General features: G+C 43.1%; 1 protein-coding gene across 3 annotated transcripts; it reads right to left on the reverse strand.

The window, feature by feature from the left end:
* Window positions 1–255: 255 nt before the first annotated feature.
* Window positions 256–26969, reverse strand: Slc25a27 (solute carrier family 25 member 27). 3 transcript variants are annotated; one of them, XM_027387450.1, is made up of 10 exons: window positions 26701–26759; window positions 25949–26016; window positions 24024–24215; window positions 21911–21995; window positions 17917–18039; window positions 13796–13908; window positions 9876–9960; window positions 8080–8172; window positions 7400–7502; window positions 256–1973 (listed from the first exon to the last, which is right to left on the reverse strand). In XM_027387450.1, the coding sequence occupies exons 1-10, from the start codon at window positions 26757–26759 to the stop codon at window positions 1902–1904; spliced, it is 993 nt and encodes a 330-aa protein (XP_027243251.1). In that variant the 3' UTR covers window positions 256–1901. The 3 variants fall into 3 exon arrangements, with proteins under 3 accessions (XP_027243251.1, XP_035308670.1, XP_027243250.1); XM_035452779.1 differs by lacking the exon at window positions 25949–26016 and having other exon boundaries at window positions 256–1822; window positions 26701–26969; XM_027387449.2 differs by lacking the exon at window positions 25949–26016 and having other exon boundaries at window positions 26701–26969.
* Window positions 26970–26996: the final 27 nt, after the last annotated feature.

The following is a 26996-nucleotide window of genomic DNA, read 5'->3' on the forward strand; positions in this document are numbered from 1 at the left end:
CTATTAGTGTACAATGATGGTCCACTATAATACCCATAATAATCAGGAGCTTTGCACTTTGCAGCTTGAGTAACCTCCTTTCTCTGGGCTTCAGTCTCTAAACTTGAAAAGTGACAGAGTTCAACCTGATGATCCCAGAGGATGATTTTAAACAATTTCACATGGATTTAGAAACCAAAGAACAATGTGTCAGTACTTGAGTGGTGTTTCAGTCCCAAGCCCCCAAAAGAATAAAGCCAAGCCAATTTTTAATAGTCCAGTTTGCATATAATTATTTAATTCCATCTTTTACTTAGTCATAAACATTACAAAACATAGGAAAACCAAAACTTCCCCAAAGTGATTCAGTTTGTGGAGCAGAATACTTAGAGACTTAAGCATATAATATAGTGTAATATAGACTATATATATTTAGCAACTCAATTACAGACTGACAAACGCAATGGAAAGGTAGCAACCTGAAGACGTAACGAGATCGAATTCTACCTTCTGCAAGTAGAAAAATGAGACAGCTACACACATTGAAAGATCTTTAAAAGTGTGCTTCCTCCTTTAAAATGGCAGTGATTATCCATCCACACAGTCACGCTGCAAGCCAGCATCTATGTCCATCAGGACATCTATGTGGTTGGCTCTGAGGTCTACCTTGGGCCTGAGTGGTCGTAGTTTTCCTAGTAACATCTCCAGCCTTTACCCCTAGCTGTAGCCCATCCATCCAGAGATTCCCTGTGTCTGTGGCTGGGGAAGCAGGTTTGGGCAGGTGACTCTGGAGAAACCCTTTGAAAACAAGAAAAGGGACTAACTAGATGCAAAGACCAGAGAGACTGTCATGAACCACAGATGGTGTACACTCATCACGTTTTATGCGAGTATGAGTAAAATTCAATGACTAATACTTAGGCTTCTGAAGGTTCTAGAATGGCATCTGAGTTCTCTCTCTGTCCTCTGCTCTCTGTGACAGAGGGAACAGGGACAGAAGGAGATACATCAGAATGAGCTGGCTTCATGCTGGTCTTGCTCCAAAACCACCCAGGAAGAGCTGATGACATGACAAGGTGCTTCCTAACATGACCCTGAGAGCTGAATCTCAGTCAAATATGCTGTGTTTCCATTTGGTACGATTCTCAGAGCTACTGACAAATGTAGGTTATAATGGGGTATGCTACACACGGCGCAAGAAGGTTCTGCTCTCACTGAGACAGTCTGTGGCTGTCAGGGTAAGTTACTAGGTTCTAGTGTGCATGGAGGAGTGGCAACCAGTGAGCACATCTGTAAAGGTGGGGCCCTGACAGCAGGGGGCTGCTGTCCTTGTAATCCATCACTTCCAGTTGCCTTCCTTGCCAGAAGCTGTAAAGCAACTTCTTTCAGCACTAGGGAAACTCAAAATGTTTACTTTTGAACGTTCACTTGCCTCCCTGTAGTTTACAATATGTGCAGTCTAATAACAGAAGAGTGAGTTGTCACACTGCAACAATGAATACTGGCGCACACTGTGGATATATATGTTTCCTAAGCACTACAGTCTTCCACGTCGCTGAAGTCTATCCAGGTCTGAGGGGCTGGCTCCCTCTGGCACTCCTCTAGGCAGATGTTTTTGCAGGGATCAGCAGCTCAAAGTCTAAACCTTCTGGTCCAAGGTCAAAGTGGTCCAGGTTCCATTCTTTAGGAAACACCACACTGGGTCTCAGTGGTTGGTCTTGAGAGATTGGGACCAGACACATCACTCTTAGAAAAAGAGTGGAGTCAGAGAGAACTTGGTTTTCATAGAAATAGAAAGTGCTGCCCCTTGTAAATTGCAGTTTCTGTGGAGTAAAGTATCTTCCTAAAGAGGTAGAAATAATAGGGAGCGTGGGCTGCAGATGCCCTTGTTCAGTAACAACGAGCACTCTGGCTTTAAGGGCTTAAAATGGACTGACTCCACTCATCTCTCTGATTTTTTCATAAGTGAGCCAGAACACCATTGACCAAGGGGTCTGAAAGATTAACCAAAGAGGTTAGTGCATATTTTAAAGCAATTACAAATATTCTACATATTGCATATACATCTTTGAGTGATAGTCATTTTCAACCCACCTGTAAAGAAACAAAAGGCCCCACAAATCTCTTGTTGTTTACCTTTGTAAATCACCTCGAAACTTACAAAGCATTTTCACGTCATGTTGAGCACAGAGTCCCCTAAAAACAGCTTTCAATAGAGAAAAAGATATCTCCATTTTACAGATGAGAATGCTGAGGTTCAGTAGTCCACTGCCCACAGATGTGGTGTGGAACTAGGCCACAGGGTTCTTTCTATGTGGGACGCCCTGACTTCTGTATTAAACTGCTTTCCAATTAGACACTTAGAAAGGGAGGAAGACAAAGATCAGCCTATAAGGGTTGGGTCATAAAAATCTCAGTCCCAGATGTCTTATAATCTGTACAAGCAAGTTCACACTACATAGAAAAAGGAGCTCCTGGCTCAGAATGGCTTGACCTTAATCTGAATAACCACACCCACAGGAACCAGGAAGGATGGGGATGGAGACATGAACACTACCAAGTGGGCATAGCAGAGAAAGGGTGCTTGCATGGGATTCCTCTCTACTTTGGTTCTGATCAGTGCCTAGAGAGGATTCCCATTGCAGAGCAGAGTTAACCAGCTAGAATCTAAACAGAATTTGCTAAGTGTGTTTGTAAAGGAATGCAGATGCCTATGTTTGGAATTTCTCAACATGTTGCCTTGGCAGACTGAGGATTTACCAAGTAGCGATGAGCTGATCTGCATAGGCACAGCTGAAATCATAAGCGCGAAGCTGTGAATGTGTCATATTCCCCTGTCATCAGAAATGGAGCAGTAGGGGAAACTGCAGAGACACCAAGGAGGCAGGACCCTGCAGCCATCGCTAATGGTGTGGTTGTGTCAGCTTTGGTCTTCATAATGAATGCAGTATTACAGGTTCGAAACTGCAGGGGCTGGATGAAGCAACATGCCTCTTCTGCCTGGAGGGAAGGACTGTGGTGGGGTTTAGTGGGGTACTAAGTGAGTTCAAGAGAGAGATCATGTAGCCAAAGCCTGTGGGACGCTAATGCATGGGACTACCTGAGCCTCCACACACCCATGCTGGCAGGACTCACTGAGTTCCCCGCCAGCACTGTTGTGACTACTGTCAATGATCCATCTGCATACAGTCCTGTTCTGCTGCCTCGGGTTTGTCTTGAGCCCACTGAAGTCCTTTCCCCTTCCCGTTTCTGCACAGCTGGATACTCAAAAGCTCTCTTGGCTTGATATTCTTCCATCTTGAATTTACAAATAAGCCCCTCCCGCCATGATGCTTAGCAAGCGACCTCCCAGTGCTAACCTGGGCTCACATAGGGCTTGAATTTATGAAGAACATGCTGGCCCAGAGGTATCAGTTGCCTGTGCGACTTAACAAATGTGTTGTGTGGTGTGAATACACCAGCTATTCTGACCTAATCCTAAGCGGCAGTGAAGCTAGCTGGATACTTGAAGGTGTTTATGAGTCAGATGTCTGGGTTCAGTCGTACATAGCAGCAACCAACAGGGCAATAGCAAGCACCCTGATGATGCTTGTTGGGTGGGGAGCCTTTCTTTGGTACCAGCCCTCCATCTCTATACACCCCTGCCTTCTAGTTTTTTGTATGTGAACTGTGTGTGTGTGTGTGTGTGTGTGTGTGTGTGTGTGTGTGTGGTACATGCATGCATGTGGAAGGAGCCAAGGTTGATGTCAGGAATCATCCTCAAATGCTCTTCTGCCTTATTCAGTGAGGTAGGGTCTCTCAATCAAACACAGAGCTCACTGATATGGCTAGTCTGGCTAGCCCACTTATTCTGAGGATCCCTACCTCTGCATTCAGAGACTGGAATTACAGCAGGCCACCACACAGAGATGACATTTATGTGTGTTCTAGGGATCTGTACTTCGGGCCACACACTTCTGTGGCAAGCACTTAACCACTGAGCCATCTCTACGGCCCCCATCTCTCTTTATTCTTTCAAGATTTCTATCAACTAACTAAAAGATCTTGAGGAACTCAGTGCACTGAACCAGTAAGGAAAGAAGAGTCAGAGTCAAGGACAGCTGGGAGGACAGTTGTGCTCTGCCACAGCCATATGGACTTGAGCAAATCTCTTACACACAGAGACCTGGTTTCCACCTGAAAATGTAAATGACAATGTCTGCCTTACTGTGTTCTTGTACGAATTTAGAAACGATTCTTGTGTGTGAAGCACTTAGCACATAGTAGGTGCTTTAGAAAACGCCTGTGTCACTCTACTTCCACACACGATGCTGATGCTCATGTTACTCCTTCCTCTCTTGTTTGACAAAAGCCTATAGAATCATGATAGCCCAGAACAATGGCAACCCTTTGAAGCCTTTTGTGGCCTTCAGACAGCTAAAGGTTACAGCCATGTTTTCTGTGTCATCCGTACTCCCACACAGTATTGTTCATGCCACTTACAGAGACAAGCTCCTTAGAAAGATGTCCTCCAATGTCACACTGCCTGGGGTTGATGCTAAGAAATACCAGTTAATGGCCTAACTTGGTCAATCTACGAGGGTGCTATGCCTTTATTTCCTCCTCTATAAAAGGGAGGATATGACAGCAGCTCACAGCACAGATAGCTGGGAGAGTTCAATGGGCTAAGCCACGGTTGGGATGAGAAGAGCACTAGAGATGTACAAAGTGATTCCACTGATGCTCACCGTTTTTATAACTTTCAACTACTTATTTCTCATTGTCATTTCCTTTGACAAAATGAGCATCTTATTCTTGAGTGTGACCAGTACCTCTAATAGCTCCTTTTCTGTGTAAGCCTTGCCCTTCCCTCAAATCTATAGTTAAATAAGAAATACTCAATTTTAAAATTATTTTAGGCAAATCAAGACCACCAAAATAAGGTGGGGTTTCATTGTTTAAATTAGTTTTTGTACACTGTGTATCACTGTCTGAATCTAAAGTGTTTCCCCCAAAGGCTTTTATGCTGAAGGGTTGGTCCCCAGCTGGTGGCACTACTGAAACATGATGGGATCATGGAGGCACTGACCTTATCAATAGACAGTTAACTCATTCATTAGGAGGTTGCCTGGTTGGAGAAAGTAGGTCCCCGGGGTGCCATGAGTGTGTGGGTGTTGTATGTATGTGTGTGCAGGTGTGCTCACTAGGATATGTGTGTGTGTGTGTGTGTGTGTGTGTGTGTGTGTGTGTGTGTGTGAAGCCAGCGGTCAGTGTTGGATGGGTGTCTCCCTCAAATGCTTTTCTACCTTGTTTTTTTGAGATACCATCTCTCAATGAGACCTGGAGCTCCTCTTTTCTGCTCGACTAGCCAGTTGGTGAGTCCCTGAGATGTATCTGCTCACATCCCCCAGGGCTTGGGTTACAGGTGCATACCACACACCTGATTCTTTACATAGGTGCTGGGGATCCAACTCTGGTCCTCATGTTTACACAGCAAGCACTTTACAACAACCCCTGGACAGGGTGTGTGCTAGGTAGTCTTTGAAGTGTGAACCTGTCCCTCTACTTCCTGGGCAGGGTGTGTGTAGGGGGGAATCTTTGAAGGGTGCACCAGTCCCTGGTCCCTTCTGTAGAGCCCTCTCTACTTCCTGGTCACCATAAAATGAGCAACTTTGCTCTGACACACGCTCCTGCCAGGAATGCTCTGCCTCACCAGCCCACAAAAGCAGTGGAGTCAGCTGATCGTAGACTGGAACTTCTGAAACCCTGAGACCAAATAAACTCTTCTCTTCTTTCGGGTTGTTTTGTTCAGTGTTAGGTATTTTGTTACAGCAATGAAAGGCTGACTAACGTATTTTTATCAGACATTGCTAAGAATTTTTGCTGTCAATTTTCTTGTTAATAACCAGCTACTATCCCATAGTGATGGAAAGCACATATTCCCGGTTTCCATCTGTAAGTGGACAGTACTTACACTCCCTGCATCTCCATCCCTACATTCCCCTCTAAGATTCTGGTTTTGATCCAATTCTGATAGGAAGGTAGTCTTCTATATATCTGTCCATTCAGATGTCCTAGTGGCATCCCAGAACTATCTGTATCAAAAATTAAATTGATTGAATCTACAGTTTTCTTGCCCTGCAAATGATGCCTTTTGATCAAACTGATGTCAGCACCAATTGTCCAGGGCCTGTTTTTCTCCTTATCTTCTCTGGCCATTCTGCTATCCTCAGCTCATCAGTCTCCTGTACCCCAAATACCCATTAAAGGTATCCTCTTCCCTCACTGCCTGACTTCCTTCTGCTCCACCATTAAGCTTCATTGATCACCCCAGGCCTTTTTCTCAACTCAGGGAAGACAGAGTTTAGATTTAAAAGTGCAGAAGTGGCTAAGCCTCAAGCCACCCCAGCATGCATGGTTCACAGGGCCCACTTCAGCTGCTCCCTGCCTCTCTCTCTCTCTCTCTCTCTCTCGTCTCTCTCTCTCTCTCTCTCTCTCTCTCTCTCTCTCTCTCTCTCGCCTTCTGCTCACCTCTTTTAGGTCTCTGCATCTTGGCCAGTTGGGCTTCCTACTCCCTACCCCTAGGCTCTCTGTATACCTCCACCCCTCTCTGGAGAATGTTTTCTCACCATTTTGCATGGCCTAGCCTTAGTCATTCTTCAAATCTCAGTTCAAAAGTCTTTTCTAAGGAGGCCTTCTCAATTCCCCAGTGTAGACCCTGTGTATCTCCATGGCACTAGCAATTCTTCCTGTTAACTTGCTATTTACAGTTTTTTATTAAGGACAAGCTCTTACTACAAGGCATGCACTCAAACATGGGTAGAGATATTTATGTATTATTATTCTATTATGTCAAGTTTTGATTGTTTGAGTTTCTAATTCCACAGCTCATCCATATTTCAAAAGTGCCTTGCTTTTAGTTAGCCTTACTACATTACTGACTCTACTGCTGCGTCTCACTGCATTGTAGTAAATGGCAGAAGCATTGGCACACCGCCTTCTTCTAAAGCAGGGTCTCTGTGCTAACAACACCTGGATAACTCTGTCACCAAAATAACACATTTTGAAACAGCAAAATTTCCTCAGAAGAGCTCCATTCTGAAATCTGTGTATACACCCCAGCCCAGGGTGTGTTAGATAAGAAGACAGCAAATAAGTAAATCATAAATAGTGTGTCTTTATCTACAACAGATTGTCAGCCTATTTATTAATAAATAATGGATCACTTAGCTTTGTCGAGAAAGGAAATATGATTCTAAGGACAGGTGAAAAAACAAAAACCTAAAAAAGTATTTTAAAAACAAAGGATGGATGGGCCTGTTGTGGTGGCAGGGCCAAGCCCTTCACCATAAGAGAAAATGCAAAGTAAGGTACATGTAATTTAAATACAAAAAAAAAAAAACAACAATAAAGGAAAAAAAACAGAAGACCCCATCTTTACCATTCTCAGCCAGGATGGCAGGAAGCCTTTATACAGGCTCAGGAAGCCTTCCCCCTGGACAGCCTGGATCAAGCAGTCAGTTGATGACTTATACAGAAGTCCCCTGCAAGGAGAATGAGAGCACTGTCACATTTCCTCCTGTGTAAACAGAGATGCAAATAAAGCCATCTAGGGAAGGTTATTATCAAATGCTGTCTGCTTATTTAGAACAAAGAGCATCAGCGATTCACTGACATAGGTATCTTCATTTGAGCACAGGCATTTCCTTGTGGATTCTTTCTTTCCTATCGCCCCTTGGTCCTCTCTGAGCTCACTGCATCCAACCACTTCCAGAGAGAACACACTGTTTTATAATACATCACATCCTGTTACCTAAGAGCCCAGGATTTGAACAGAGCGGTCTGCAAATTCTTAGCAGAGTAAGCTTTCAAAACGCTTGGAAAACAATAAAGCCACAGTGACTACTTCGTGTCTAAATAATATGACCTTTCACTCACGTCCCCAAAGGTTTAGTATATGTGCATCAGACAAAGAGAAGGTAATTTCATGTGACCAATTGCTCCATTGGACAGGAAAACACACAAACGCATCTCTATCATATAGACCTACAAGAAAGCATCTTTGAAAAACCGAGAGTGCGGCTGATACTCCAGCACATGGGCACTACGGGCTTTATCTACCTTCCTTGCTTGTCTCGGGGTTGGTTCATTATTCGGCTTTTAATGACATCAGCTGGTGTTCCCAGAATAGAAGCTACGAGTCCAGAACACAAACTGTAGACACAAAGAAATGAAATTTAAAGAGAATATTTAAGTAGCTGCCAAATTCTAAAAAAAGGCATTTAATACTGAAAAAGAATGGCGTGTGAAGTATTCTTTGAGATTACAATTAATGCTTAATTATGTAAAGGGACAGGAAATATTTAAAGCATAGCCAGCCAGCAGATATGTGCCTCCTGGTTCCAGGCTTCCTTTCATGTAGGGCAAGAGAGATAAGATTGTTCCCTTTGAGATAGCTTGGGAAAAGAAGGTGCTTGTCAGGCAGGCTTGATGAAACATAGTAGAAGGGAGTGCGGACTGCTGAAAGCTGCCCTCTGACCCCCACACTCCTGCATGGCACACAGTCACACATTTACACCCCCACACCTGCCCCCCCCCCACTACTACTATAATAAATGGTTAAGGAAATCCTTTTTTGGGTACGTCTAAATGCTATTCAGGGAGAGGACAGGGAAAAATGGCTGTCTTCAGATACTGACCAGTGCTAGGAAAAAGCAGAATGGGCAAACATGACATGTGTGAACCAATTAAACACATGACAGGCAGGCAGGGAAAGGCTGTAGGGGTGACTGAGTCACCTGTCAGTGCAGATCTGGAGGAGGTGTTACAAGGCCAGAAAGTAGCATGTACAAAGGAATATTGTTGGCACACACACACACACACACACACACACACACACACACACACACACACACACACACATGGATGGGGGTGGGGGGGAGAGCGGGTAGGCAGGGAAGGAGGGAGTGTAACTCCAATATCAACTTGAGAATATTCATATTACTCTGCATGTCTAAGGTCATCTCAATAGTGTAGGGGGTTTGAAGATTTTTCGGTCTTTGGCAACAAGTCCAGGAGCCAGCTGAGACAAATCCCTGTGACATGAAGGACAGCAGACACCAAAAGTCCCCCATTCTGATGGAGAAGTTGGAATTGTGTGTCAGAGAGAAGGAATGCTGAAGAGCTGCATCCCTCAAGCACTCATGGCTAATTCTGCACCCTCTGCTATAACCCTTCCCTCTACGCTTGATTTTTTGTTTGTTTTTCTTCACTCCTCTGAGGCCTGTATGGACTTATTCTTTTCTCTCCTTATTTACTGTTCATAGTGTTCACACTTGTCTAGTTCTCCCTGTTGGTGAGCTCCCTAGGCAGGGCCACTGCAAGACCCAGACTGGGACAATCAGCCCAGAAGGCCACACATATCTGCTGAATTGGGTTAAAGAGACCATCATCAGAAACTGCCCCCTGGGGCAGCCAAATGTTACAAATCTTTGCTGAGTTTAATCTAAAATATGCCATGATTTTATCTGTCCCTCCCACATTTTAGTAGCAACAAACTTGAAGAAAATGACTCTTTGAACATAGCATCATCCTTCTCTCAGGACCATAGCATAATGTTCTTGACCGAAAGATCCCCAAAGTTAGAACTGATGCCAACAATTCAAGACATGGCCATGCATGGGTCTAGAGAGATGGCAGAGCGTTATGAGCTCTTGCTACTCTTACGGAAGAAGAGTGTGTAGGTCCTAGCACCTGTACCTCCAGCTCAAGGTGATACGATATAGTCTTTGGGTCTCAGGAGTCACCTGCACTCACATGTATATGGCCACAAACAGACACAAATGCATACACATATTTAAAAGTAAAATTAAACAGAGAAATAGAGAAAACAAAAGTGGCTCAAAATAGCCACCTACCTGGACAAACCATGAGTGGCGATGTTCTCCTCAAGCGGTGTGTTCAACACCAGGTAGTGCTTTACTGTATCATAGGTGGTTAAGTCTGGCAAAGGGAAAAGGGCTGGGTAGTCATTCATTCACCAGTGAATATCTTTTGTGTTAAGAATATGCTGGGCTTAGGGCTGGACTTAGGGCAGCAGAATGGAAGATGCCATTCTTTTTTTAAGCAGAGTCAGGCAAAGCTACAAATAGTAGGCAAGGAAGAAAGCAGGAATGGACACTCATTGTATCTAGCTATCTTACCCTCTGGAAGTTTTGGTCTTTGGACTGGGAAATTTCTGTCTGAACCTGAGGTAGATTAGTTAAGACCCAGCCAGTTATAACCAACAGATCTCGACCTGTTGTACATTAAGCTTATCACACTCTTTTCTAATGACAATAGAAAGTTATTAAAGAATTTTAGACTGGAGAGTTATACCACAGTGCTGGGGTTTATGACGATGACCCACAGTGAAGAAGAGGTGAATGAACTGTGGTGTGGTGTGCTGAGAACAGACAACATGTTTGAGGGTAGAGACGCTCATTCTCTAGGAGCTGGGGCAAGTCGGTAAGAGGAGCATCTCTGCTCAATGGTGGAAGATGAAACAAGCAAAACAGACCACCAAATGTCCAGATGGCAGTAGGTTTTAAAGTAAGCACTCTGCAGACATGTGGGAAAAGAAAAAGGAGCCCAAAGAACAGACAGTGCGATGAATCCTGACATTTGGGGAAAAAGGAAGGTCTCTTGCTAAAATGACATCTACCAGAGACCTAAAGGAAGCATGGAAAAATGGCTGTTTAGATAGCTGAAAGGAAAGCATTTGTCATGAGGCAGAAGCCGGCTTGGAAGGCGAATGATGATGCAGAAGGCTGGGGTGGCAGAGCACACACAGCAGACAGAGGACTGCAGGGGACAGTGCTGGCCCAGGTTACTGTGGAGAGGCTCAGAGGTCACACTGTAGGAAGACAAGGAGATCATCACACTGATCCTAGTAAGAGATGATGCTGGCTTGGTAGCGGTGTTGTGGAGTCCTGCTTAGCTTCTGCATAAATTCTGAAAGCAGAAATGGCTGGCAGATCGAATATAGAAAAAAGAAGAAAGAAAAGATGAAGGCAAGCTTCTAAGTTGCTTAGAACAATATAAAAGGAAGAGCTATTATTTTTGGAGATAAAGATGGAAACAGACAGCTTTTTTTTTTTTTTTTAACACGACAACAGCATTGGTCACCTTTGCAAAGCCAGTTCAGGGATGGTGTGGCAAAGAGGCTATGGTGTACCAAGGACCACTGATGTGGTTTCTGGAACAAAGAAGCTCCAGTGATAAAGAGAAGATAGAATTAACTGCCCTCAGTGACTACCCAACACAAGGGACAAGGAAAGAGACAAATCTCCTACCAATACAACAAGATGGTTTGGGGGGTATTTTGAGACAATGAAGAATGGAGAAGGAAGTGGTTTGATAATGAAGTTTAGTTTAGATTCCTTCAAGGTGACACAGTCCGAGAAAGACCCTGAGAAAGCAACTGGAACTTGGGAGAGAGCTGAGGCAAACTTGGAAGGAACAAACTGAGAAATTACAATCACAAGGATTAGCTTGTTAAAAAAAAAAAATTAGCTACCAGTGAGACAGAGCAGACTTCCATGGAGTGACACAGAACACAGATTTACTCCCTTCCACATGTAAGTGATCTGTTACTTGAGTTCTCAAAAAACACTACACATCGATTCCTTAAAGACATACCCATCCTAGAAAGGATTCTTTTACTGATTAAGCCCTGAACATCTGATGAGTCCATATGAAAGACTGTGGGAGCGGGGAGGTGAGTAAAATCATGGCCATTGCCTTCAGGGGCTCCCCATGTCGTGGAGGACAGAGACACACAGTTGAAGAGAAAGGCAGTGATGACCTCACAGAACTGCAGAGACATGGAAAAGGATGTATAGAAGAAAATCACACACCAGAGGGGGATGAGACTGAAAGCAGAGTTGAAGAACAGCTTCTTTCATGCAGGGGTGTGGTCTCTCAGCTCCCAGCTTACTGCTGAGCTCCTGTCAGCAGACACAATGAACTGCTCAGGCATCTGAAAGCACTGGGGAAGTTCTGCAGAATCGTACATCATGTTCCACAATTCCCACTTGGTTATCTAGTGAGAGGCCAGTGGAAGGTGATAAGGACACCGACGTCATGCCGGATCAGTGACTAGAGAAATCTCTCTGGATAGATCGCCTGTACAACTGTGGGGATGGGGACGGGGGGGTGGGGGGATGGTGAGGGCAGTTAGATAGCTGGGAGTTAGTTTGATGTTTTTCTTTTTCTGTTGGAAGTTTACAGTGGTGGTTTGAATAGGTGTGGCCCCATAGCTTGTAGGGAATGGCACTTGAGGAGGTGTGGCCTTACTGGAGGCAGCGTGTCCCTGTGGAGGTGGACTTTGAGGGCTCAAATGCTCAACTCTGGCCAGTGTGACACAGCCTCCTTTTGCTGCCCATTGATCAAGATACAGAACTCTCAGGTCCTTCTCCAACACCACATCTATCTGCATGCTGCCACGATGTAATGGACTAAAGCTCTGAAACTGTAAGCCAGCCCCAATGAAATGTTTTCCTTTCTAAGAGTTGCTGTGGCCATGGTGTCTCTTCACAGCAATAAAACCCTAACTAAGATGGTTACTAAGGATACTGAAGTAGCAGGTATTGTGGTTGGGAGGTTGGTTTAAGATGATTTTAGAAGATGGAAGTAGCTGGGAGCTTTGACATCTACACGCCTGCTTTGCACATACACATGAGATGACTGTCCCCAGAGATGAAAAACTAGGATGACAGAAACACAGCTTTCATTTCTATACCCCAAATTCTGTATCCTTAACAAGTCAGACAAGCTGCTTCTTTACTGGACCCTGTTGCTTATAATCTTTCCTGTATTCTAATTCTCGAATATTTCAAGTTCATCTTGGTGAACAAACATGGCTGGCACACCAGTACCCATGGTATAGACATACTCACTTTATATCTGAAGCATAGTCATTGCCAATTTCAAGACTGGTGGTGGTATGGCCATTAGCCTCTTGGTGTTATGAAATGCTATGCCCATGTATGTTTTTATGTGTTCTGGATTTTGAAGATATAAAATTAGGGATATACATTTAAAATAATGTTTCTTTATAGGGAAGGCTATATCTAACTTCTCAAAAAAGGTATCTGTCAACATATAGTTTTAAAATGTTTCCCCTCTTATATTTTCCCTAATAGTGGTAAGTATAGCTTTACTAGTAATATATTACTATATTAATAGCATTTCCTAAATAAGAATATTTTTCTGATATGTCTTAAATTTTTTATGACACAGGTCTTATTTTATAATTCAGGCTGGCCTTGAACTCACGACTCTTCTGACTCAACCTTCCAAAATATGGGTTTTAGTCTTTTCTACCTTCCTTGATGTATAATTGACCAATTTAAACTTTATAGTTATGGTATTTTTTTTTTTAAAAAAACTAGTAATTAAATATGAGAGGGATAGAGATAAATTATGGGAGGAACTTTCCCATTTCCAGGCTGCACACCATGCTATTCAGGAATAATTATAAAGGAACAGGGGTTGAGCCTCAGGTACCGAGACCTGGGCGTCTGGGCAGAGTGACTGTCAGGCAACTATACACGTCAGTTTCATCTCAAAGTCTGGACTGGGGCAGGAGGCCATAGATAGCTTGGTCTTTTCTGCTTATGGGAACACTTTTCTGTCTTTGGTCCTCTTTGTACATCACTGAATGGGGTGAAAATGCTCCAAGATAAAAACATTCAGTTACTGCTTCCTGTTATTGAAAAGTACAATGCCTTGCACACCCCAGTGTTGGCTCTCATAACTTGGTGATGACAGCTTAGAGATTCAAGAAGCTTGTTACCTCCCATGTTCACAAGCGCAGCTCTTTGAATGTTGGGTACCCAGCCTGCCCACAGCCCGCGTATTCCTCCTTCAGCTAAGATTTTTGCAAACGCGTGGTGCACTCCACGAAATCTAAGGAAAATAACAGAGAAATGTTAGTCTCTGTGTTCTTGCACATGGGAGGCAGACGTGTAAATTTCACCTTCACACAGGCAAAGGAATGAGGGATGGTGAACAAGGCCTTGGGGAGCTGTGGGAGAGGCTCCAGGACAAAAGGCAGGGGGCCTTTGACCTCAAGTGCATTCTGCTACCTGGATTGGTCCCACATGTGATTGCATGCCTCCTGCAACAACTATTTGCACTCAATTTACAAGACATGTTTATTCTTGTTGGATGTCAGAACATAGCTTTAGAATCCAATCTGGTGAAATGACATGCTGAGTGTTGTGCTCAGTTCTGCCTTGCTTTGTGTCTACCCAGATACAATCTATAGTATGTGTCAGGCAACTGTGTTTAAATTGCTCTGTCTTGAGAAATTTCTGGGGAAGAGCTGCTCTGTTAACATTTAGTCTTTGCTTACTGACATTTATTTATGTGTTTTTCTGAACTCCAACAACCTTCCTTGGATCATTGCTTTCTCTGTGACATTTGTGTACACTGAACCTGGAGTAAAGTTGTCTACAGCATTAGACTGTTGTAGTCCCCTCCATTTTTTAAGGTCTTCAAACCCAGGTCTTGCACACAGATCTGCACAAGTCAACAAAGGTCAATAGATACAATTAGGAATGAAATAATATTCATTCAGAATAATTAGAAATTAAAGGATTATAAGAGTTAATTTCTAGATAATCTGAATAATTTGCTGCTGAAAGGTCAACCTTTGATTCAAACATTTCCCTTTTAAAAATGATTTATTATTATATGTATAAGTGGTTTGTCTGCATGTATGGAAGTGTACCACATGCCTGGATCCTATGGACCCAGAAGTGTACACTGGATCCCACTGGAACTGGAGCTACATGCGGCTGTGAGCCACCATGTGGGTGCTGAGAACTGAACCTGGGCCTGCTCCATGAGTAGCCAATGCTCTTCACTGCTGACCCAATCTCTATCCCAACATTTTCCTTTTTGTCTCTATTCTTTTTCTTTTCTAGTTTTGAGTCTTGTTATTTAGCACAAGCTGGCCTCAAACTTGTAAATCTCTTGCCCCAACTTCCTACGTACTAGGAGTATAGGCATGTACTGCTATGCCCAACATGATTTAAACATTTCTAATGGGCAGCATTATAAACTCTGTTGTCATTTTCTCTTCAAAGTTTAGTAAAATGGTCAAAATACCATTATTTGGAATTTTATATCACCAATTCTCACATTAATTACAGGAGAAAGCAATAGTTGTTAGCCTCCACTTTACTGGTGATATAGGGGCTCTCTCTCTCTCTCTCTCTCTCTCTCTCTATATATATATATATATATATATATATATACACACACATACATATACATATAATACATATACACTCAAACAATGCTAAAAAGCCACCGACTCAGGTCTGGGGTGTAGCTCAGTGATAGATCACTTCCTAACATGCCCCAAACGCAGCAAAAACTGACTCTCTCATACTCTTTTATCATCTTGGGCTGGAGAGATGGCTCACTGCTTAAGAGTATTGGCTGCTGTTCCAGAGGACCTGGGTTCAATTTCGAGCACCCACGTGGCAGCTCACAATCACCTGTAACTCCAGTGTCAGGAGATCCAATATCTTCTTCTGGCTTTCTCCCTATGTACACAGACATACATGCAGGCAAAACACCCATACACATGACATAATGGTAATAAAAATTTTTAAAAGTTTTATCTCATAAGCAAGATTTCCTTTTTAGGTCAAAAACTAGAAAAGAGGATCTAAGAATTCTTAATTAAATAACATCATCTTTGTGAAAATTACCATCCTATCTTTGTTTTGCTCTTACATTTGCATGCAGGGGAAAACCACAGTGGAATGTGAGACAATCTGCCAGTGTCTGTTAAGAGAAAAGCAGCCCAAGAGGCTCTGGAGTGGGATTCCTGCTTTTCACTTGCTAGCTGTGTGGCTTTTATGTAGGCACCACAGTCTCTGAATCTCACCCAGGGACAATGTGCCATTTTGACATGCATAATCGCTCCTGTGATTTGTCTACATGGGAACCCATGGTCCTGAGATCCACACGCTGTTTTCTTTTTCCTTCCTTCCTTCCTTTCTTTCTTACAATGAATCAAGTACAGCCAACCAAAACTTCCCAACATTAGAGGCAAAGGAAAGCAAGCAAGCTATCCACCCAACATATAAAAACAGAAACAAATGGAGCCCAGATGAACACGTGTACTTCTGGGTTTTTGTAGTAGGCTTTCAGAGATTAGAAGCTCTTAGAAAGGCAACAGGACAGGCAGTGTAGCCCCTTGCTAAGTCAGAGTGCTGTCTTTTGCCTGATGAGCACTCCCTCCCCACCCACATAATGCTGCAGGAGGCTCAGGCTACTGCAGGGCAGGCTAGAGAGTGTTCAATGGTGAACACTCAAGGAAGGCACCAGCCCTGCTCATAAGGTCCAGCTCAGAGTATTGGCAGGAGCAGAGCTCTTCATACTCAGCTCAGGTCTCCTGCACTATCCTTGGCTGGGACATTCTGCTTATCAGAGCCTATCCTTTCCCAAAAGAAACAGGCTAAAAGAAATTAGCATCATTGACCTTTCAACATTCTTTCCAAAAGGAAAAATAAGGTTTTTAGAGACAGTAGTGCTAGCCATCAGGAATCTCTTTATAAAAATGAAGACAAGGCTGGGTGGTTTGGCAGGCAGCATCAGGCAGTCCTCTATGAGTTTGAGGCCAGCCTGGTCTACAGAGCTAGTTCCAGGATAGCCAGGGCTACACAGAGAAACCTTGTCTTGGAAAAACAACAACAAAAAAAAAAAAGGAAAGACAAAGACTGTGTGATAAGTAATTTTTAGTATGCCAGCACATAGTGACAGTATTAGGGATTAAATTCTCATTCTCTTGTTCTCCACCCTCCCTCCCTCCCTCCCCCCTCCCCCCTCCTCCCTCCCTCCCTCCCTCCCTCCTCCCTCCCTCCCTCCCTCCCTCCCTCCCTCTCCTTCCCTCCCTCCCATTCTCTTTCCCATTCTCTTTCCCATTCTCCTTCCCACTATCTCTCCTCTTGAAACGCAGTGTCACCTATAGACCAGGGTAGTCTTGAGTTCACTTCCTACTTCAGGTTGGCCTCACACTCTCAGCAATTCTGCCTTAGCCTCCCATGTGCTGACATTACAAGCCTAAAAGACAATACATGGCTGTCTAAATTGTTTATATCAACTTGGATCAGGGTGAAGGGACCAGACCCTCACCCAGCCCCTTGCTTTAACAGCCATGACAGGCTGCAGAAAAGACCCAGTAAGATGTAGACCACTGACTCAGCACATGTCTGATCTTGCCAGACCTGCCCCAGTCACTAGGAGGTCAGATACCCTCCATGTGGCAAGGAACCAATCAGAAGTTAGCTGGCAGACTCTGGATGTGCTTATGGTAACAATGGCATAACAGGGCATGTACAGCATAGCAACTGCCCTGGGAGGGCCTATAGGCCATAACAACCAGTTGACCAATCAACTCAGGCCAGGTCATCCAGGCTCAGAAGCTCACTAATCCTGAGACTGTTGTGAACCCCCTAGACACTCCCCTTGCTCACCCCAATAAATTCCCCGCCTCGATGTTCCCCTGGGTCCTTCTTACACCATTGATTGTGTTGGGTTAAAGAGGGAACTGAGTTAAGACAGTTAACTCGTTAAACAATAAAAGACTATTTGCTTTTGCATCAGAATGGTTCTCTTGGTGATTTGGGGGATCAGAATTTTGGTACAACAAGGGAACTAGTCTAACTGCCTTTTGTAGGAGGAGGAGCAAAGAGTTATAAACACACGATACAGAGCACATGCAAGTCATTGTGCAGTCGGGCTAGCATACCTCTTCACAGATGCAAGTTCAAATGGAAAACATCAGTGTTAACTCCTTTAGTAGACATTAGATCACAAAAGCAAGGTATTAGATAAACGTCCAAGAAACAGGAGACTGAAAATGGGAAGGAAAAGTAAGTTTCCTGGGTGACTCACCTCAAGGGCTTCCCTTCCAGCTTCCGTTTTCCCTCCATTTGCATCTGAACTTTCACCAGGTCGGTGGGGTTGGCTAGAAACTGCCCAATGACACCAGCCATCATCCCTCCAATGACCGATTTCCTAATCGCAAAGGGAACAGTTGGTTTGCTGTTTTGTTTTGTCACCCATTTCACAGATTTTATAAGGGAACCACACTGAACTTGCATAGGCCCTGGGTAGAAGGTTAAAGATACAGTAAAACACAGACAAAGGACAGAAAAGCAGACAGCCTGACTCTTTATTGGTGGGCAGGTCCAGGGATCAAAAGGCACTAAAGGGAAAATCTGAAATCCTTCCACCTGAATCAAAAGGAAAGAAAAATGGCTGTAATGGTACAGACACTTGGTCTCATTAATTCTCTGTCCCTAGCCTTATGACTGCAGGGTGAAAAAACAGCAGACATGCAATCAGCCTAAGGGGTGAAGATGGGGAAGCCCCAATTTTAAGCCATGACTGAGCTGGTTTTCCAAGTGACAGGTTTGATAGCCTTCCTCCCTCTGAAGAAACTTGTAGGCTAAAGCTCCTCTACTCTCAGCCAACAGTGAGCAGGATTCAGCCATAACAATCACAGTGTTGCAACCCCAAATCACACATTAGAAGGTTTAATAGGCAGTGTATGTTATAAAAGGTTCTATTGCTTTACATTTTGACAACACTTTAAAGGGAGTTTGAATTAATTCCCCTGTTTATTAGTGATGTTACTTGCTTTGACATGTGTAATGAACATTTATACTTCTTTTGGGAACTGGGTCTCTCAAAATGCTTTTCTTGTTTTCCCTGGGTGCTAGCTATCGTTTTTTGTTTGTTTTAATGTTACAAATTCGGATTATTTATGGTGAGCTATTTACTATTTTACAAGTATTTTTCTTAATCTCTCTCTCTCTCTCTCTCTCTCTCTCTCTGTGTGTGTGTGTGTGTGTATGTGTGTGTGTGTGTGTGTGTGTGTGTGTGTGTGTGTGTGTGTGGTACCTGAGGGGGCTAGAAGGTGGCTTCAGATCCCTTGGAGTTGGTGTTGAAAACTGAACTCTGGTCCTCTAGAAGAGCAGAACATGTTCTTAGCTGCTGAACATCTCTCCAGCCCCTGTGAACTACTCTTTATAATTTCTGTTATAATTAAAAACAATTTGTTTGAGACAGGGTTTTCCTGTGTAATAGTCCTGACTATCCTGGAACTTGCTTTGTAGATCAGGTTGGCCTGGAACTCACAGAGATCTGCCTTCTTCTGCCTCCCATTGTCTGGCTATAAATTTTAAATTTTAAAGCAATAGGCACTAGTAGATTATCTCATCCAAAGGTAGGCATCACTTGTGCAGTGGGGAGAACCGAAGGTGGGAGAGGTGAGGCAGTTTATCCATGTTCCCTGTTAAGGGAGAAAAATGGGATGCAAGCCCATCTCTTAAGTTCAAAGCCCTGAGGTTTTCAAAAGGAAGAACAACACACATGGCTGTGGTGAAAGCTGCCATAGGAATTCTTATTGTATAAAGGTACTATGGTTCTTTAAATTTTCTCTTTTTTAGTGTGTGTAAGAGAGGGGGGAGGGACACGCGCGCGCGCGCGCGCACACACACACACACACACACACACACACACACACACACACACACACACAAAGAGAGAGAGAGAGAGAATCAGAAGACAAAGACAACTTGTGGGAGTCATTTCTCTTTCTAGCATTTAAGTCCCCATGATTAACTCAGGCTTGGAAGCAAATTTCCTTCATCTACTGAGCCTTCTCACTGGCCTGCTAATAAGCAATGATATGATGGAAATATGAGTCTTTGGCATGAACAAAACGAAAGAATGTAGTACTGAACTTGTGTCACAGAGACCCACCTGGAAACTGAGTGTCAACTCTGTACAGGTTGATTTGGATCTCAGCCTGTAAGTGTAATCAAGGCTACAGAGATACAGGAACACACCAGGCATACAGAGAAAAGAGAACACAATTCCTCAACATTCAGGAATGAGCACACATCCTTGGAGCACTGGGCTTTCCCTGTGAAACACTGATGACTATGGCTGGGTCTTTGCCTTGGCCCTTAGAATCATAGTTGGAGGCCCATGTAAGAAGAAAAGACAAAAGAGAGCCAAAGAGATGCTCAAGGGTCAAAGAGCGTAGTGTCCAGGAAGCCAAAGAAGTCAGTGACTCAAAAGAACCAGAGGCACCTAAATACCCCGGACAATGAGGATTTGGTTTAAAGTACATCAAATGTATTCATTATTCTTACATCTTGGGAATGGAGTACATTAGTGTATGGGTTCAAGTCCCACAACTGCTAACGTTCTTTTCCAAACTTCTACATTTACAACCTAAAAGCAAAAGAAAGAAAAAAACTTATAAAAATGAAAAAAAAGCAAGGACAATAGAAAAAAAATTAAGTGACAACCTCAACTTCAGAGAACAAGAAGCTTTAAATATAAAACTGTTTGCTAAATGTGCTTTGGCAGAACTGACAAAGGGTGTATCTTCAATACAGTGTCTTCCTTCTGTTATAAAAAGGGTCCGAATAATACAAAACAAGTTTTGCAGGAAGCCTGCTGTCCTTTATAGGACTGTGAAATCCACTCCCAGGTATTTTTTCTTTAAGAAATTTCACATGATTCCTAAGGGAGGCTATGCTAGCCCACTGTCTGAAACAAGCAAGAGCTGTCCAGCGCAGAAGACGATAGACCTTACTGTTAGCCTTCATTCAGCAGAACTGATACAAAAAAGGGGAAACATGGTGTACTTCCTGGACACAAGCTTTAAAAACTGGACCACACAAAAACTTATAATAATACCTGAAAAAAAGACCCTGAAAAAAAGCAGAAACAAAACATGCATTAATTACAAATTAGCTCGCCTCTAGAGAGATGCTAGTTTACTCTTGGGTGATGTTTTCTGAGAGAATAATTTTTCATTGAGAAAATTAATTTTGGGATTAATGGTATCTAAGTAAAAGGCACATGGAAGAATGCATTAGGATGTAAAGGGTTTAAAGGACTTTATCGGGTATATAGTGCCTTGAATTTACCAAAGCATTTCTGAAAGTGAGACTGGTGTCGTTTGAATATAATTATAAAAGTACATGGCCGTGCAATGATTTAGTGTACTACTTTCATATTCATTAAAACAGACTAGCTACAATAAAAGTCCTGTGCTGGCTAGTCTCGAATTAACTTGGCACAATCTAGAGTCATTTGAAAAGAGGGATTTGCAAATGTCTCCCACCAGACTGGCTCATAGGCAAGCCTGTGTGGGCATTTTCTTGATTAATATCTGATATTCTGAGAGGGCCTATGCCACTGTGGGCAGTGCCTTCCCTGGGCGGGTGTTTCTGAGTTATTTAAGAAAGCAGGCTGAGCAAGCCAAGGGGAGCAAGCCAGTAAGCAGCATTCTTCTGTGGTCTCTGCCTCAGGCCCCACCTCCTCATTTCTGTTTTGAGGTCCTGCTCTGACTATCCTCCGTGATGGTCTCTTACCTGCAAGTGTAAGTGAAATAAATCCTTTCCTTTCCAAGTTACTTCTGGTCATTGTGCTTTATCACCACAATAAAAAGCTAAGACAATGGCATTTGAAAAAGGATGCTCCAATTAGTGATGCTCCAATAGAATTCTTCATTATTATTTGTTTTTGAGACACAGTCACAGGTAACGGAGGCTGGCCTTAAACTCTTTATCTTCCTGCCTCTACCTCTCAAGGGCTGGAGTAATAGGCATGTAGGCATGTCTCCACTCCCCAACCATTGGATTAGTTAAGATTAAAATATTGGATAAACAGGAGTAATGTACATATGCACTGCTATGTATCTGTACACAGTATGTACACAACTCTCACTTATTTGGATTTCTATTATTCCTTAAGTCTGTTATGAAAAGCAATTTTAGTACAAGTGGATAAGTTTATGTAAATATAATCAGTAAACATTAAAGTCTCTGTGGTCATGACATACTGTTTTCCAAACTAAACTTACCAGAGGGGATAATGTTTATCTTCACTTTTGCCAAACACAACCTCCCGGAGATGCTCATAGGTGACCATCCGGCCTCCTGAATACACTGCATAAAACAGAGCGTGAAAACGCAAATTCAGTCTTGTATCTAAAGAACTAAGAGGACCTTGTGACCTGGCCTCACTAATCTCTCAGGGGAGGAATTCTGACTCCTTGTCTGATCTCTCTAGAATAAATCCTCCCTTCTCCGCTTTGCTTATCTTTCTTCATCTTTTGGGACTTGGCTCACTGTGTTTTGGGGAAAGTTGCTCTTGGTATCCTTGGCCCACATTGCCTGTTCTAACACAGCAACTATCAAATTCATTAGCAATTAACTTCTTATTTTCCCTCATGGCTTCTCCAGGTGGGTTCTGAGTGTTGGTTACTTATTATTTTTTGACAGACATTAATTCACCAAACTTGAGTCCATTTATTGTCTTACACACAACTACATCTAAGCTCAAAGTCTGAAGGGTTTCTGAATTCTAGAGCTCGCAGGAAGGCTAGGAAAGAGGAGCTATGCCTGTCTTCCTGGTCAATTTGGACCATCTTGAGAACTACCACAGGGAGGGGAGCAGAAACAGAATGAAAAGGAACCCCACAAAATAGCTTTGTTTGTTGATTTCAACTCAAACACAAAAGTAGGAAGCTTGGTATACAAAGGATCTTCTCTCTGAATAAACAAATGTAACTGCACCAGAGAATTCATTAACATTTCTTCCCTTCCAGGTTTTAGGCACACCGAGAAAGATCTCAACTGGAGAACAACGAAGTGGCTCACACAAATGAAAGAGGCAAACCACGGAAAGGTAATGGGTCCAAAAGAGAAACAGTTTAGAAGATAGAAAATGCATCATTAAATTCAGTACATGGTGCCCATACAAGAGATTTTTTGATATGAAATACCAAACTTTTAGGAAGCTTGACTTGTTATTTCATAAAAAATAATAAATTATAAAACATTATAGGTTTCTGTGCATAATTCTGACTCTTTAAAAAAATTCTACACTAACCTACTCATGTGAAGAATGGAATATTAACAGCAAGCCTGCACATGATTAAAATTGATGCTTTCTGGGCCAAGGAAACAGCACTAAGGTGAAGAGGCCTAAGGTCATACAGTCTCAGCGTCTCTTTTGAAGCAACTTCATGTTCTCCAGTCTACAAGCCCATTCCTGTGGGTGGTGCCCTGGAAGCAAGCAGGGTTAGAAAAGTTTTCTCTATGACAGTTACCACTAATAATCCAAAGAAGCACTTAGTCTGGAAACAGAGACAAAGGTAGGTTCACCTGTTCTCTGCCTACCCTAGTGCCACAGCTAGATGAGGCAAGGCTCCTTGCCCTCTGTCAGGTCAGCCTAGCTGATCTCTGATGTACAGGGCAAAGATAAATATATTTTAACTTTCAAAGAACATGAAAACATTTACCTGAAGCTCATTCAGAACTCTGAATTTAAAACCTACTTCAATTTTTACTGTATTTAAGGTCTCTGAAGTAAGGGAAAAATGATGTAAATTATTCATGTTTCTTTGTCTTATATCATTAAAGAACAAACAGGGAAAAATACTCAAACATACAGCCAAGTCGAAACAATTATAACTCCCTTTATATCAAGATTTACTAGGTGGTAACACTTATTCAATTATCTTAAAGTGCTTTGTAGATATGGTGGTAGTTTATTGTTTTTTTCCCCCATGTGTATGTGTGTGTGGTGTGGTTGGCATGTAGATATGCGCACGTGTGTGTAGAACCTTATTAGTGTGGCTCCGAATGCACATGTGTGCATGTGCGGAGGTCTGAAGCTGACATCAGTTGTTGTCCTCTGCACTTTTGACTTTATTGCTCACCACTTCCAGCTAGCCTAGCTGGCCAGCTTGGCCCAAGGATCTCCTGGACAGTTTCAATATGTCCATATGCCATTCTCAAAACTTAGGGCACTAACTCCTAAATAACAACTGGAAATATTTTCTTCTACTGATTTACTGTATCAGTGAGGAAAATAAATAAAACAATGTTCTTGCTGGATTTTTGGATACAGCTGAAAAGCAAAAAAATACAGAACTCAACAAACTTACCAGTTAGAATCAAGATAAATACCTACGTGTCTGTAAATGGCAGGCGTCACTCCTTGCCACAACTTTAGGAAGCCTTCTTCCTGGACAATTCCCAGGGCCGTGCGTACCATGCCCCTATAAGGGGCAGATTCGGTTGCACCATCTCCCAACCTAGCAAGGGCAGCTTCTCCTTGCATCTGGAGTCGTGTTTTTGTGAGATCGAGGGGAAAGGTTGCTAATGAAATAAAAAACAAACAAAGGGAAAAACCCAAAACATTCAGACAAACAAACAAAACTTCTAAAATCATAGGATTAATACTCTTCCACGATTTGGAGATTCTGAAATACGAGAATATAGCAGACTCAGCCGGGGAATCTGTGAAAAGTACACACTTCCAATCCCACTCACAGGCATTCTGAATTAGTAGAAGGGTGATTTAGAAGACAGATTCTCAAATCTAAGACTCACTGCCCTAAAGCATCGAAGATCATCCCCAGATTAAACAAAACAAAACAAAACAATAAACACAAAACCAAAAGAATGCCACAAAAGTAGGACAACCCTTGATCTCTTTTCAATAAAAAATGTTCACTATCAACTCCCTTCAATTTCCCCAGTGAGTAATAGCTTATAGTAGCCACATTCTGTTGTGTCTCCCTGACCACAGCCACTACTATTTGAGAGCTGATACAAATTTAGAAGAAACTTGAAGCTGAATTCTATGATGTCATGGGTGTTTTTCCCACAAGAACAAGCCACAGAATTATTTTTTTGAGCTGCAGAAGATGCAATGAAGTTAGAAGTTAGAGGGGTGGCAATCCTCAAAATTCTTCAAAAATTATGTTTTTCTGAACTAACAAGTTTTACCCATGGTCCATTCATGAGTTCTTTGTTAGTTTCAACTTTATTCATTGGAAAACTTGTCTACATGTCAAATTAGAAACTTTTTTTTTTTTTTACCTAAAAGCATATTTTAGCCACCCACATGAGGAAGATTAGACCTATTACGCCACAGTGCAATGTCCTGAATAACTCTAAGAAGGGTATTGAGATGAGGTCATGAACATTGCTGATAGTACAGAAGATTTTTCAGTGACCACTACCTGATCCAGACTCCATGAATGCCTTTTCTAAGAAGAGAGAGAGAGAGAGAGAAGGAGGGGGTGAAGGGGTTTTACATATTTCCACTAAGTTTTGAAAAAAGCATCTAGCAAATAATTTCCCTAAACAGATGTATCTTGCATATGCATGCTTTTAAAAAGTGTTTTATTAGTATATGAAGCTAAAAATATATAAAGAGGTAGAAGCCTCTAAGTATAAATTCTGCTTCCCAAAACATATTTTTTTGTTTTGTTTTTGTTTTGGCTATTTCATAGTTCAGGCTCTCATGCTGAACTGGTGTGTAGGCCCCTCCACCAGCTAGTTTCCATTCCTTAAGCCTCCTATCCCTATTTTTTCATATAATTTTCACCAGCACATTGCACAGGAGTGCTCCTAGACAAGCCAATGAGCTTTAGGGAGGAGTCAAACTGTTCTAATCACTCAGTCATCTGACTTTAGACATCTGTAAACGTTGGCAGATTTTATTTCAGAAAGTGAATGATGAAAAATGCTCTGTTAACTTTGAGAGGAGAGAGACATACACATGAGCCCAAGAGCAAGAAGGAAAGAGTCTAAAGGGGAAACAACAGAGTGCGGGCTATGCTTGTTATAAAGATAGATAAACCTCTGCTAGGACAAGACTGAGTAACATTTTCAAATGACTAATGCACTAGATACATCCCCCTGTCTTTCTTTTTTTAATAGACAAGAAAATGTAAGGGTAATCTGAAATAGCTTCACAGAGACCACTGTTGCACTCACCACCCCGCTCCCCAACAAAACACCATCTGCTCCTGTCAAGGTACCATAATCCACTCTAGGTGGTCTGTTCATTTGTGGGCTTTTTGTTTTTTCTTTTGACTCACTTAGACAGATGAATCTGTTCTTTCTATGATGTTCTTGTGATACACAAAAATAGCTTCTCTTGCAACAGGCAGCAATTGTAAATGTCTTTCTCTGCTTGTGCCCAACTAGCCTGAAAGAAGGCTACACAGGGGTCTTTGCAATTATAGAGCCAGGACCCACTACTGTATCGACTATATTAACGCCCCAATTAATAGCTACCCTGCCTTGAATTTACTATTTTTATAAAAATTACTTCTCAGAGTCCCTCCTGTAGAGTAAACAAGTACAGGGTCAAGAAGTGATGTGGCTGGGTGACTTTAGGCAGACGTTCAGTAGGAATGGTTAGTAATTGAAATCTCCAAGGTGGGGACCCCTGGCCCCTGCCCTGCCCTGGAATCTTAAAAGACTCCCAGGCTGCATAAGACTATAAACCTTGAAAATGAGGATCCCACGGAGGATAAAAAACAAGTGAACAAATGGACTATAATTCCAAAAAGGAAATGTTTCCTAGAGGGGTATGAGGGCTCATGAAGAGCCCAAGAGTACTCGCTCAGGCATAAGACAACATCCCCGGGGATGGGAAGACAAGGACCCCGCACGCCTCCAATCCATGCTCCTCCCGAAGCTGGCCTACTGGGCACCTGACCACATCCTTGCGAGGGCGCAACCTCTGAAGATGCTCCAGCGTGGAGCGGGGCTGCCCGCCCATCCCTCCCCCAGCCGCAAAGCCGCGGCCACTAGCTGGGGAGGCCGAGGCGGGGGCGGCCGGTACCTAGCTCGGCCACGGTTGCGGCGCAGCCGGACAGTAGGAACTTGCTCGTCCGGGGCCATCTCTGCGTGAGCGGCAGCAGCGTCTCCTCCTCCTCGGGGACAGACATTCGGCAGCAGGTCGGGACCACTGGGCACCCCTGGTCTCCTGTGCACCTGCCACCCTGCCGGCGCCGCCCCTTTCCAGTCCAAGAGCGGTCAGGGCGGGACCATGTGCGCCTGTAAGGCACTGCAAAGCCGCCGCCCGCTTAGTGGCTGGACCGGTCCGGCGGCCTCAGGTACTGAAAAACAAAGCGGAAC

This window comes from Cricetulus griseus, assembly GCF_003668045.3.
Source record: "Cricetulus griseus strain 17A/GY chromosome 1 unlocalized genomic scaffold, alternate assembly CriGri-PICRH-1.0 chr1_1, whole genome shotgun sequence".
NCBI lineage: Eukaryota > Metazoa > Chordata > Mammalia > Rodentia > Cricetidae > Cricetulus > Cricetulus griseus.